This window comes from Gallinula chloropus, assembly GCF_964237585.1.
Source record: "Gallinula chloropus genome assembly, chromosome: 17".
Taxonomy (NCBI): domain Eukaryota; kingdom Metazoa; phylum Chordata; class Aves; order Gruiformes; family Rallidae; genus Gallinula; species Gallinula chloropus.
In genome coordinates this window covers 11,407,939-11,418,856 of record NC_140102.1, presented here as the reverse complement: position 1 = coordinate 11,418,856, position 10,918 = coordinate 11,407,939, and the positions used below count along the sequence as shown (strand labels likewise).

Below are 10,918 nucleotides of genomic sequence, written 5' to 3'. Positions count from 1 at the left end.
CAAGCTCCATGCCCACAGTGGAGGCACTGCTCGTAGGGATTTACCTTTGGGCTGGGCACACTGAAGCAGCATCTTCCCTTCTCATCAAATTGGAGTCTGCAACAGGTGCCAGGCTGCTGCTCTGGCAGGAGGGATGTAGGGCTTGAGCCACGGTCCACACGAGTCCACAGAGCCTTTGTCTTTTTTTTTAAGCTTTAATACAAGGTAGCACAGTCTGCACCTTCTTATAATGAGGTATTTAAAACATTTTACAAAGAAACAGTATTCAAAGGCATTTAAAAATAAAACATTTCCCTTTCTCTGAATCAAACATTTAACACTAAACCCCCTGCTGCCAAGTGCTGCTCCCTGCTCGGCCCCAGCTATAAAGCAGATGGCTAGAAAACTTACTTGAATGGCTTGGAGCCCCCCAGGCGGGGACGGGTGTTTCCCTGAACTGGCCTTGCCTGGGTGCCGAGTGGGAGACGCTGCAGCAACCATCCCCTCCGACCCCTGGAGCGGCTCAGGAGAGTTGTTCCAGAGCCTGTGGCTAGGGCCAGGCTCTGCAGGCAAGCAATCTCACTGCACAAGCTCAGTGTGTGTGAAGGAGGCTGGGCCAGGAGCCCTGCCGGAGCTTCAGGATCTTCCAAGAACAGCTGCGCTGCCCTTACACCAAGAGCTGCTGCGTCAGGGCCAGGGTGACCTCCACAAGCTGGCCTGGCCACTCTGCCACTCCTTCTGACTAGCCAAGGCAGTCCAGAAGAGGATGTTTGCTGTCCTCAGCGCTCAGCCTGCTCTAGGTAACTGAAGGGCAGTTTGCTTTCTTCACTCCACAGCTATCTAGCGCTGGCCTTCGGTCTCCTGAACTGTGTAAGCAAGCAGGAGGCACAGACCACCTGGACACCTATGACTGTGGCTGTGCATATAGCACCACAGGGGAACAGAGATGTGGCCTCAGCCCTGGAAGACCTGGATTTGTCAAGAGCTTGAGAAGAGCTTTTCCAAGTTGAAACTGCTTTTTCCAAATTTCCATGCTGTTCCTGGCCAAAGCCATCCCTAAAATAAACTCTTCCTTGGAAAAAAAAACCCTAACCTGATTCAGTAGCAGGATTCTGGACAGTTCTCCAGCTCTCAGCCAGTAAAGCAAAAAGGCAGGAACTATAATCAGAGTGTAATTATCTAGCTAAGTCTGACGTGAAGCTCCCCTCAGTCCCTGCAGTACTGCTCCCTCCTGGGGTTCCAGGCTGAAATTTAAGTAACAGTGCACACCATTAAATAGGGAAGGAACAGAAAAAAAGAGGAAGCCAAGACCACACTCTGGGCTATGGGATCTGTGGCCAGTTGTGAGCCTGGCCCATCATCCCCCCCCAGCTCCTGGGAATGCCATGGAGATAGGTGGGATGAAGCACCAGGGTCCACCACACCAGTTCCCCAGCTGGTCATGCACTGACTGGTGCCCCTCACACAGATTGTGATGAATAGCCCGTTGCTCTGTCCCTCTGCATCACTTTCCTCTGGCTTTCATCAAAAAAGAAAACAAAATAGAAATGAACACACGCAACCCCCGCGCTCGCAGTGGGAAGCTGGGGGCTTTGCTCAGCCTGTACCGCTCCTGCCCGAGCTGCTCAGGCTCCAGGGGTACCCGCCTGCCCCATGAGAGGGCCACTGCCCTCGTTTGTGTCCTCCACAGGCGTCTGGTTGGTGTGCACCACAATTGTGTTCTCATCCACAAGCTCACAGGCAGGGTTGGTGAAGGCTGAGAGGGGCAGTGTGATGCGCTGCATTTCACGCTCATGAACTTTCTGTTCGTGCTTCTCCTTCAGGTCCTTCCCCCTGGAGCAGAAAGAACCAGAACATGTCTGTGTGTGCAGGGGGTGAGAGCCACTGCTTGGGGGCAGTCTGGGTAACGGTGACGTAGCAGGAAAGAAGGGACCCTGCTCTTTAGGAAATGTTTGCTTCAGCTGTACACAAAGGGACAGAACCAATTCCCTCCTGTAAGCAGAGGACCCCATCTTCAAAAAACAGGGAGTCAGGGGGGATCTGTCCCTCCCTCAGACTGGCTTGTTCACTGACATCGCTCCAGCTGAACGATGACTGTAAAGCCAGGCTTCTCCTTCAAACCATGGAGCTGCCAAATGTTTCCTGAGCAGCCCCACAGCACTGCCCAGTGCAGGCCCAGGGGAGCGGTGAGACAGGGCAGAGCCCACTGCTGTGGGAAAGAGCTTCTGCAACGTGCCTCATCTGATAGAAACAAATACCAGAGGTGGTGACAGGGCCTGTCCTTTATTGCACCCAACAAACCTAAGTAGCAACTGAAGCTGTTCCTGAAAGCAGTAAAGCTTACCTCAGAGCTGGCCCTGCCCCCTGCTGCTGCAGCTAGCAGCCTGATACCACAAATCTACCTCACTTTTCAGCCTGTTGCTAAGGGAGGCAACACCCCTGTAATCTGTACTCAGGAAGAACTGCCTGGCTTTAAAAATGGATGGCATTAATGGCATGTTGTCTCCAGAAACGCTGTGTGTACCCAAGCCTACTAAACCGATTAAAGGTTTCTCACCACACCTCCCCGATCCTGCCAGCTTGCACACCCGATTTTAAGAGCAAGGCAAGAGAGAGAGAGAGAGAGATATAAAACCTGCACTGCAGCCCTCCAGTGAGCAAGCTGGGACTGAGGCAGCAAAGCTGCATATGGACAAAGCTCAACACCGGTCTGTTGCTTCTTCCCATAAGACAGAAGCAAGGTGGGACAGGCCCTGATCGCTCCTCCTGGGGCTCGTGATCCCCACCAGGCAGAGTTGCTGGGGTTTCCTGTCAGCACATAAGCATTTTGGCTGCTTTTCAGAGCTGCCTACGAGCGTGCAGCAGTGGCTGCTGTTCCTGCCAGCACACAAGACAGCATTCTCTGAAGTGACACCTCAAATCAGATTCCTCGACAAGCGGCGCTCTGTGTTTTGGCCCTTATGTAACACTCCTCCCTCTGGGTTTTTTCTGTCGGCATTTATTATAAACACTTACATAAGGACATGTCCCAGCTTGGGAAAGGGCTTCTTCTGCTTGGTTGTGTCAGACTGCTGTCAAACAGCCAAAAGACAGAACAAGCCCTCCCAGAGGAGGGAGCCGGGGCCCTTCACTTGCAGCAGCTACATTCACTGCTGTTTGTCAAGCCTGCCCTGTCTCTAACAACCAAGCTGCCTGCGATTACCTCAAACTTCAAACCCTGTGGAGCTGCTGAAACATTTCTGCCCAACACAGTGCAGTGGCTGAACAAATCATAGCTTAAGTGTGAAGCAAAAGTGACCTTTAAGTATACAGGAGCTTTGGCAAAACAAACTTTCTTTGACAAAATAAAACGTTGGTTGATATTCAGCTTCACAGGACGCAATGCACCAGTGGCAAACAATTTGCCAATTGTTTTTCTTCTAAAGTTAGTTAGACCAGAGAAACCAGGGTAACAGGTGGCCTGCTAGAAGGGCTGGTCTCCTGATCACAAGAACTTCCTGTGATGGCACCTGGGATCTGCTCTCTGCAGCTCTTACATAAAATTCAGCCCCCTTGGAATCACCTGAGAAAGCCACATCAAGGCATAACATGCACACACACACAGACAAACACACACACTCCCCCAACCCAAAGAGAGCAGCTTGAAACTTTACATGGGACAGAGGGCACACTGATGGGTGAAATGGAGAAGAATGGGATTAAGTCTTAAATAGTTCTGTCCTCGTGTGCCAAGCAAAACTCTTACACAATGTGCCACATTAAAACATGCCTCTGTCTGCTTTTTCATGAAAACATGAGTGGGTCTGCAGGTGCTCAGACATTCCTGCTCTACATACATTGCTTCACACCTACGGTGGCTTTGGACAAAGGAGAAAAACCACTGACCTCTTATAGATGTATCCCAGGACAATGCCGGCTCCGATGGCAATGATTATCACCATCATGATCAGCCCCAGCACATAGCCTGTGAGGAGAGAAAGGAAAGAGACAAAATTAGAGGCAGTAGATCTAACTATAGCGCTGTTTTCTGAGCCTCAGAACAAATCTGTCCTGCCAGAGCTACAGGAATGGATCCATCACATGATCCTGGGTTTGTACCTAGTGTCCCCAAGTCCTTCTTTTCTTTGGAGTTCATCTGCACTCTCTGGCTGATCCCAATGACGGGCTGCACAGCGGCTGCCTCGCTCCGGGAGGGCAAGGTATCCGCTGGCTCAAACACCTGGTCGACTTCCTGAGAAGTGCCAACTTCTGCTGTAGGGACTGGAGCTGTGGCAGCTGTGGCATCTGTTGAGAGGGAAAAAAGGCATACTAAATACACAGCATTGATGCATACTTCAAAACAACACGTGCCTTGTGAGTGGGACAGATCTAGACTGGTATCACTGCACCGCCTTCAACATGCACTGACAAACACTGGTTCCCTCTCAAGTTGCTGCCAGAAATCCTACCAAGGCAGACAGAAATGTACTGCTCCCCCCACTTTCCTTCAACATGAGCCTATTTTAAGAGTGCAAAGCACCACCACAGATGAGACAAGTCAGACAGCAAAACGAAACCCAGGTTCAGGGCGTAAGTCCAGGGCATGCACAATGACTTCATTTAGTGTACAGATCGATACACAGGCTGCAGCTTCAATCATGCTGAACAGACAAGAACAAGATGATGAGAATCTCTACCCCAAATCTCCCAGGAGCCTATTTATCTCCCTTCTGCTTCAATCTCCCTGACACAGGAAGGTTTGATGGAAGGAGACTCCAGCTGGTGTGAGAATGACCTGGGGACATTCTTCTCACCCAGCCCTTCTTCCCAGCAGTGTAGCAAACTCCTTTAGCATAATGGACAGGCTAAGTCAGAGCAACCCTTCAGGCAGCACAGCCACTGGCTAGTGTAAGTACAGCTGTGAGAGTGCAAGGATTGTATCTGTTACCTGTCCTAAAGCAAGAAGCACACATTTTTGGAAACACCAAGCACAGTATGCATCCACACCTGAAAACCCTCTCCACCCGAGGCCCTGGCTCTCACCCCACAGCTGGCAATAACTCTGTGGATTTTCTATCTGCAGCCATTTTGAGTCCCCAGTGGAATGTGAAATGGAAGTACAGAAAGGGAGTCAGAAACGGGACGTTGGGGCTCCTGTGCTGCAGTTACTTTTCAAAGGGTCGGCCAGAGAAGCTGACCTGAGGGGAGCTGCAGGACATGGGTAGAATAAATGGTTCTTGCTCTGTGATAAACCCTTTAAACATGCAAATAGTGTACAGGCTGATAGGTCAGGTAACTGTCCCAATCCCAAAGCTACATGACTGATTTGAGTAAGGATCTTGGGAGCAAAACATTTATTTTGCTTCATTTTTAAGGAAAAGAAGGCAACAGAGAAGCAAATTGAAGGGGCAAAGTGTTTCCATGCAAGGACAGCAATCACGGGGGACAGTGGAGTGCATAACCCTTAAGGGGCTCAGAAATAAGCAACAGTTAAAAAACCCTCTGGCCTCAGTCAATACAGACACCTCCTCTCCCTGAAACTGGCTCCTGCTACAGCTTTTCTCTTAGCAAACCGTTTCCCACCCTGACCATCCAGGAGGAATCCAGCGTTTGGGATTTTCTGTTTCTTAACCGTTGTCCCTTCAGTTCTCATTTTCTCCAAGTTCTTCCTCCCACCTGTACCCAAATTCACCCTGGTACTCATTTAGCAGCAAGACACTTGTTCAGACGGCAGTAACACGCCCCACAGTAACGGCCTACCAACATCTCCCCAGCTCCCAGACCTCAGCCCCCCGCGACACTGCGAGGGGAGCCCCATAGCGCCTCGCAAGGGGGCCGGGCCGGGCCGACACGCAAGGCCGCGCACAGGCCTTTTCAGGCACTAACGCAAAAGCTCCAGGGGCGGAGCACGGCACAGCTGTGAGGCAGATGTGCACACACAGGGGAGCGCTCCAAGCAAGCCGCGGGTACACGCTGTTCCTGGGGGAGAGCAGCGGGCGCAGCCATAGGCCCGGCTTGTTTGTGTGCAGGGGGGACCCCACCCTACTGCCAAACCCGGCCCCCGGCAGCAGGAAGCGGGGCGGGGAGGGCAAAGCCCCGGGGAGAGCAGGAGGGGAAGGGGGTCCGGCGGCGGTAGCTCCTACCTGAGCACTGGGCGATGTCGCAGGGTCTCCGTTCGGGGACCCCGGCGGTGCCTTGGATGTAGCACCAGGGCGCGGCGTCGCCGTCCGGGTTTCTACAGCTGTTGTGGTCCTCCGCGACTGCTGGAGGGTACCGAGCCGTCAGCGCGGGGATCGCCGCGGTCTCGGCACCCCGCTCCCCCGAAACCCCCCACGGCCGTCTCCCTCCGCCCCCCCCCCGCTCCGCGCCCCGACCCCCGGACCCACCTGCCGAGAGCGCGGCGCCGAAGCCGGTCCACACCGCCAGCCAGTTGAGGCACGGGGCACCGTCGGCAGCCACCTGCCGGCTTCCGCGGTAGGATGTGCCGTTGCCGCGGAGGCACTCTGCGGAGAGACGAGGCCGGTCCATAAGGGAGGGCCGGGCAGCCCCCGCCCGCCCGGGCCGCTCCCCTGCGCGACCCCCGCGGATGCGGGGCCGGCCACGTTCCCCGCTGCCCTCCCCAGGGTGTCTCCCCCCCCGAGACCGGCCTTTGTCCCCCCACAACAAAGCCGGGCCGTGCCCCCCCGGAGCAGTCCGGCCGCACTCACCCTCGGCGCCCCGGGCGGCCGCCAGCAGCAGCGAGCCCAGCAGCACGGCGCCCAGCGCCGCTGCCCGCCGCGGGTCCCCGCGCAGCATCCTCGGCACGGAGGACGAAGAGCCGCCGCCAGCCCGGCCGCGCTGCTCGGCTCCGCTGCTCGGCGCCGCGGCGAGACCTGCCTCGGCTCTCCCCTCCCCGGTAAACAACCGCCCGGCTGCGCTTCCCCCCCCCCGCCCCGCAGCCGCCGCCGCCGGGTCCTAACGCTGCCGCCGCCGCCCGCCCCCCGGCGGCTCCCGGCCTCGTCGGGGAGCTCCGGGAGGGAAAGGGGCGGCCTCCGCGGGGCAGGGCTCGGGTCGGGGCTGCCGGGAACCTGCTGCTGGGCTGCCGCGTCCGCAGAGGGACCAGGCGCAGCGATGGGTGCTCGGTACCGCGGGGGCCGTTTGGCTCGGGAGGAACATGGGACACGTTCCCGAAGCCCAGCTCCGGGCCTGGCTGCTGCAGCTGCGGGAAATTCTTGGGACGTAATTCCCGACAGGGAACTAGGCTTGAACTGTTGATGGTGGCAGGGAAAGCGTTTGTCTTCAGGGACCTAAAATTCCTCACTCCCCTAGAGAACTACCACGAAGGACTAAGCCCCCCTACCCTGCTTCTTCCTTTGGAGTCTCTGAGAGACCCTGTGGGAGGGGGGCACACGCCACCACGAACCTCCACAGTAGAGGTTTACATTCTCAACCCTGGTAATCGATTGCTTTCCTTTGGCTCCACGAACTCTTAAGAGCTGTGCCTGCTTGTAAAAAACCCAAGGTAAACAGCCCCAAAATGCTTTACAGTAATTATATTGCAGGCACCCAGCCACCATGATAGAGCCTCTGCAGACATTGGAATGGATGACAATAGATAGTTGTTTCCGAACAGGCAGAGGCATTCAGATGCTGCACTGCCAGCGACTCTGCACAAGCAGCTGGAGTCATCAGCAAGGTTTCTATTTTACACCAGTGAAAAACAAGCAGCTGAATACGTGGTCCTGTTGGACAACGAGCTCTCAAAGGTGGCCAAGGCCAAGTGATGGGGCTGTAGCCAAGGCACAGGCCTGCAGTGCAGGGTGCTATTTCTGGCTTTCCCACAGAGCTCCTCCTGACCTTGGCCAATCTGTCTGCTTCATGTCTTTGCGTGTTCCCTTCCTTTCTGTTACATGAGCTACAATCAAACCTCCCTTCTCAGAAGAGCACATGGAAGTTCCCTTCTTTTAAAGTGCTTTGAGATGAAAACACTGAACACGTGAGAAGTATTTCTGTGCCAGGAAGCTGTACGTTGTATTCAGTGTCAATGAGTCAGGTTTTGGGGCAGTGCTGGCTGGAGCAGCAGTCCTTCCCTTCCACTCCCAACCCAGCACCAGCTACAGGTGCTGATCCAGCCCAACTTTTGCCCTTCTCTTAGCAGGTCATGCACACTTTAACCCTTTACAGCTGAGTTGCCTGCTGCATTCAGTCTGCAACTGAGCCACAAAAACCCAGATGTGCCAGCCTGAGAGAGGGGGAATGAGGAAAACAAGTCAATTAAGCAGCACCACCACTGAATGTAAAACCATAAACCTTAGCACTTGTGTCTGCCTCACGCTTTAACAATACGGTTTAACACTACAGCAGATTTAGTTTAATAATGTCAGATTAAAAAACTGCAGCCAGGCTACAAAAGAACCAAAACCATGTGTGTCAGTCCTGACCAGCATCCCCAGCTAAGATGTCTGCTTTATGACGTTAGGCTCATTGTCTGCACAGACACCCGGTTGCTGCGTTCCTCATGCTCTCCAGTTACCCTCTGTGAAGCCAAGGCTAACTGGAGCAAAGAATTTTTACTAAGGGCTATTAAATCAGGCCTTCTGTTTGCAATAGCTCTTGGTAAGAGATTTTATGGGACAAGTTCCATTCAGTCAGAAACTGTGGGGCCACACATACATCCAGAGGCAGAATCTGGCCAAAACAGTGTGCAGATGGTTGCCAACCTGTACAATTAATTCCTTTTAGCTCATTTCATGAGACTAACGCTTCCTTGCCATTTAGCACGGAAAGCACCTCCTCCTGTACATACTGATCCAAGAACTGCGGGCTGGGCAGTAATCTCTCTAGAAACAAATCTCAGTCCTTCCCAGCTCTCTCTCTCTCCTGTTATGTAACAGGATAAATTTGCACTTCTCATTACACCCAGCCAAGTTCCAGCAAACAATTTGAGTTTCTAGTCCACAGAAGGATAATGGAGAATCTGGGAGAAGCGCAAAAGCTTTCATATTAATGGTAAAGATCAAAGTCTTTTCCACGACTGACTTTGAAGCATGAGTTTCTTACTTTCATCTCTAGCTTTCTCCTGGAGGAGGGAAGATTTCTGCCTGGCAGTTTCACAGAGTTAAGTTTAATAGGATGCCAGGTGGCAGCTGTCAAAGGCAGAATCAATTGCTCTTTCTGCTGTTTGGAAACGAGTTTGCTCTTCTTGCTACATTTCTAGAGATTAAAACCTTACATTTCTTCCTAAGGCTAAGGAGCTACCCAGACTGCATGCAAGCTAGTAGCTCTGCAACTTCACCCTCACATAGTTTATGTGCAAGGTATATACACATACACACATCCCCAAACACTTCACGTGACAATATATATGCTGTTTTTAAGGAGGGACTTTAAGTGTACTCCCTAAGCTCAGTGTGAACCAGTTTCAGCTGTGAGCTGGTACCTTTCTGCTGTTTACTTTATACAGGCTCCAGAATGAACAATGTCTGCTTTTTCTCTCTGCTGTCTGTCAACTGCTCTTTCTTGTTTGTTTGTTCTACTTCTCACCTATGGAAAAAATCAAAGTGTGTGGAGAGTTTTCTTAAAGCAGAAAATACACAGAAACTAATGTACAGCACAGCATGCTGTGCAAAGGGAGGCCACCACAGATGTACAGCTCTGGAAGGACTCCACAAGAAGTCATCAAACCCACCCTCCTTCCCTGGGCACAGTGAAATATGTTCAGATCTTCCTGGACAAAAGTTCATCTAACCGCCTATGAAAGAACTATCACACTTTATTACTTACTCTCACTAAATAAGATACTGAGGAGAGTAAGCAATTTTTCTAATCTAAGTATTCTTTCCTAGCCAAATTAACATGGGATTGCTTAAAATGGAAAAAGTTGACCATTGCCCTCCTTGTAACAGGGCATATGTCATGTTCCTGAAACTTTCCCCTTCTTCTTTCTAAGCAAAATTTTTCCTCAAGTCTGTTTTTTCTAAACTATTTTCTGCTTCCTTCATAAATTGCAAAGCCAGAGATCCACTCCCAGGCCTCATCCACCATCAACAGAATTTCTGCTTTTAAAGCTCAAAAAGGTTTAAGCATCAGATGTGACTAAACACTATTAAGGACTTGCAACTTCAGCAACATCAGTTTTTTCCTTTGTTGCCCCTGTCTGGATCATGAAAATAACTGCTGGTCTCACCTGTAAAAAGCTTTCTATAAGCAGTAATACAGGAGTCAGAAACAAATACATTTTATTCCTAACCTAGAAACACTCTGAAGAAGAACAAACCCACTCAAACCACCCCCCCCCCCCAACCATCAGGGCTGCAACAAAAGGATCTGATGTTGAGTTTATGAAGCTGAGTTGAGTATAACCAAAAAATCAAGACAGAGACAGTCAGTCACTACAAAGGAGTCGGTGTGGGGGGTTAGAGAAAAACATCCGATCACACGGTTGCATCCCCCTGCTGATATGTTCCAAGGAGAGGCTTCCCCTCCCCCTTCAATCTGACAGCATGAGCTATTGCTAAGTAAATGCCAGCCACAGCCTCCAAGGACTAACAAGGAAGTCTGCAGAAGCAAAACAACCATATGTGATATTTGAACTGGTTCAGACTGGTTCAGAGAGTTTGCTCTACAAACTCAAAGAGCCTTCTCAGATGAGCTCTCTGTGTGGGCTGCAATAAAAGGATAGAGGCCTCAGGAGGGCAATCTGGTCCTATTGTTTACTGGGGGAGAAGCACTGCAGCTACACTTTCCTAGCATTAAGAGATTAGCACTAAGTACTCTCAGCAGTCACTGACTTAAGAAATTTCACACACCGAGCCCTCTCTAACAGCAACATTTCTTTGTCCTTCTTGTCACAAACTGCCCGGTGCCTTCCCGCCATTCTCAGGGCGGTTTAATGGGCCTAACTGCCCATTGACATTTGTGTCGGCACTGGCTCACTATGGCTGTTGTGAAGGACTCTGCTTGGATCATGGCCCTATCCTCT

The 10,918-nt window shown here is 51.9% G+C and overlaps 1 protein-coding gene across 1 annotated transcript; it reads right to left on the bottom strand.

The window, feature by feature from the left end:
* Positions 1-142: 142 nt before the first annotated feature.
* Positions 143-6,767, bottom strand: PIK3IP1 (phosphoinositide-3-kinase interacting protein 1). The gene is made up of 6 exons (XM_084271967.1): positions 6,666-6,767; positions 6,345-6,461; positions 6,102-6,221; positions 4,078-4,263; positions 3,865-3,943; positions 143-1,812 (listed from the first exon to the last, which is right to left on the bottom strand). The coding sequence occupies exons 1-6, from the start codon at positions 6,751-6,753 to the stop codon at positions 1,605-1,607; spliced, it is 798 nt and encodes a 265-aa protein (XP_084128093.1). The 5' UTR covers positions 6,754-6,767; the 3' UTR covers positions 143-1,604.
* Between the last annotated feature and the right edge of the window lie 4,151 nt (positions 6,768-10,918).

Coding starts and splice junctions, on each gene's coding strand:
- PIK3IP1 (XM_084271967.1), bottom strand. CDS start 6,753: ATGCTGCGCGGGGACCCGCGGCGGGCAGCGGCGCTGGGCGCCGTGCTG. Junction 6,462..6,665: donor GGCCGCCCGGGGCGCCGAGG/GTGAGTGCGGCC, acceptor GTCTCTCCGCAG/AGTGCCTCCGCGGCAACGGC. Junction 4,264..6,101: donor CGACATCGCCCAGTGCTCAG/GTAGGAGCTACC, acceptor CCCTCTCAACAG/ATGCCACAGCTGCCACAGCT.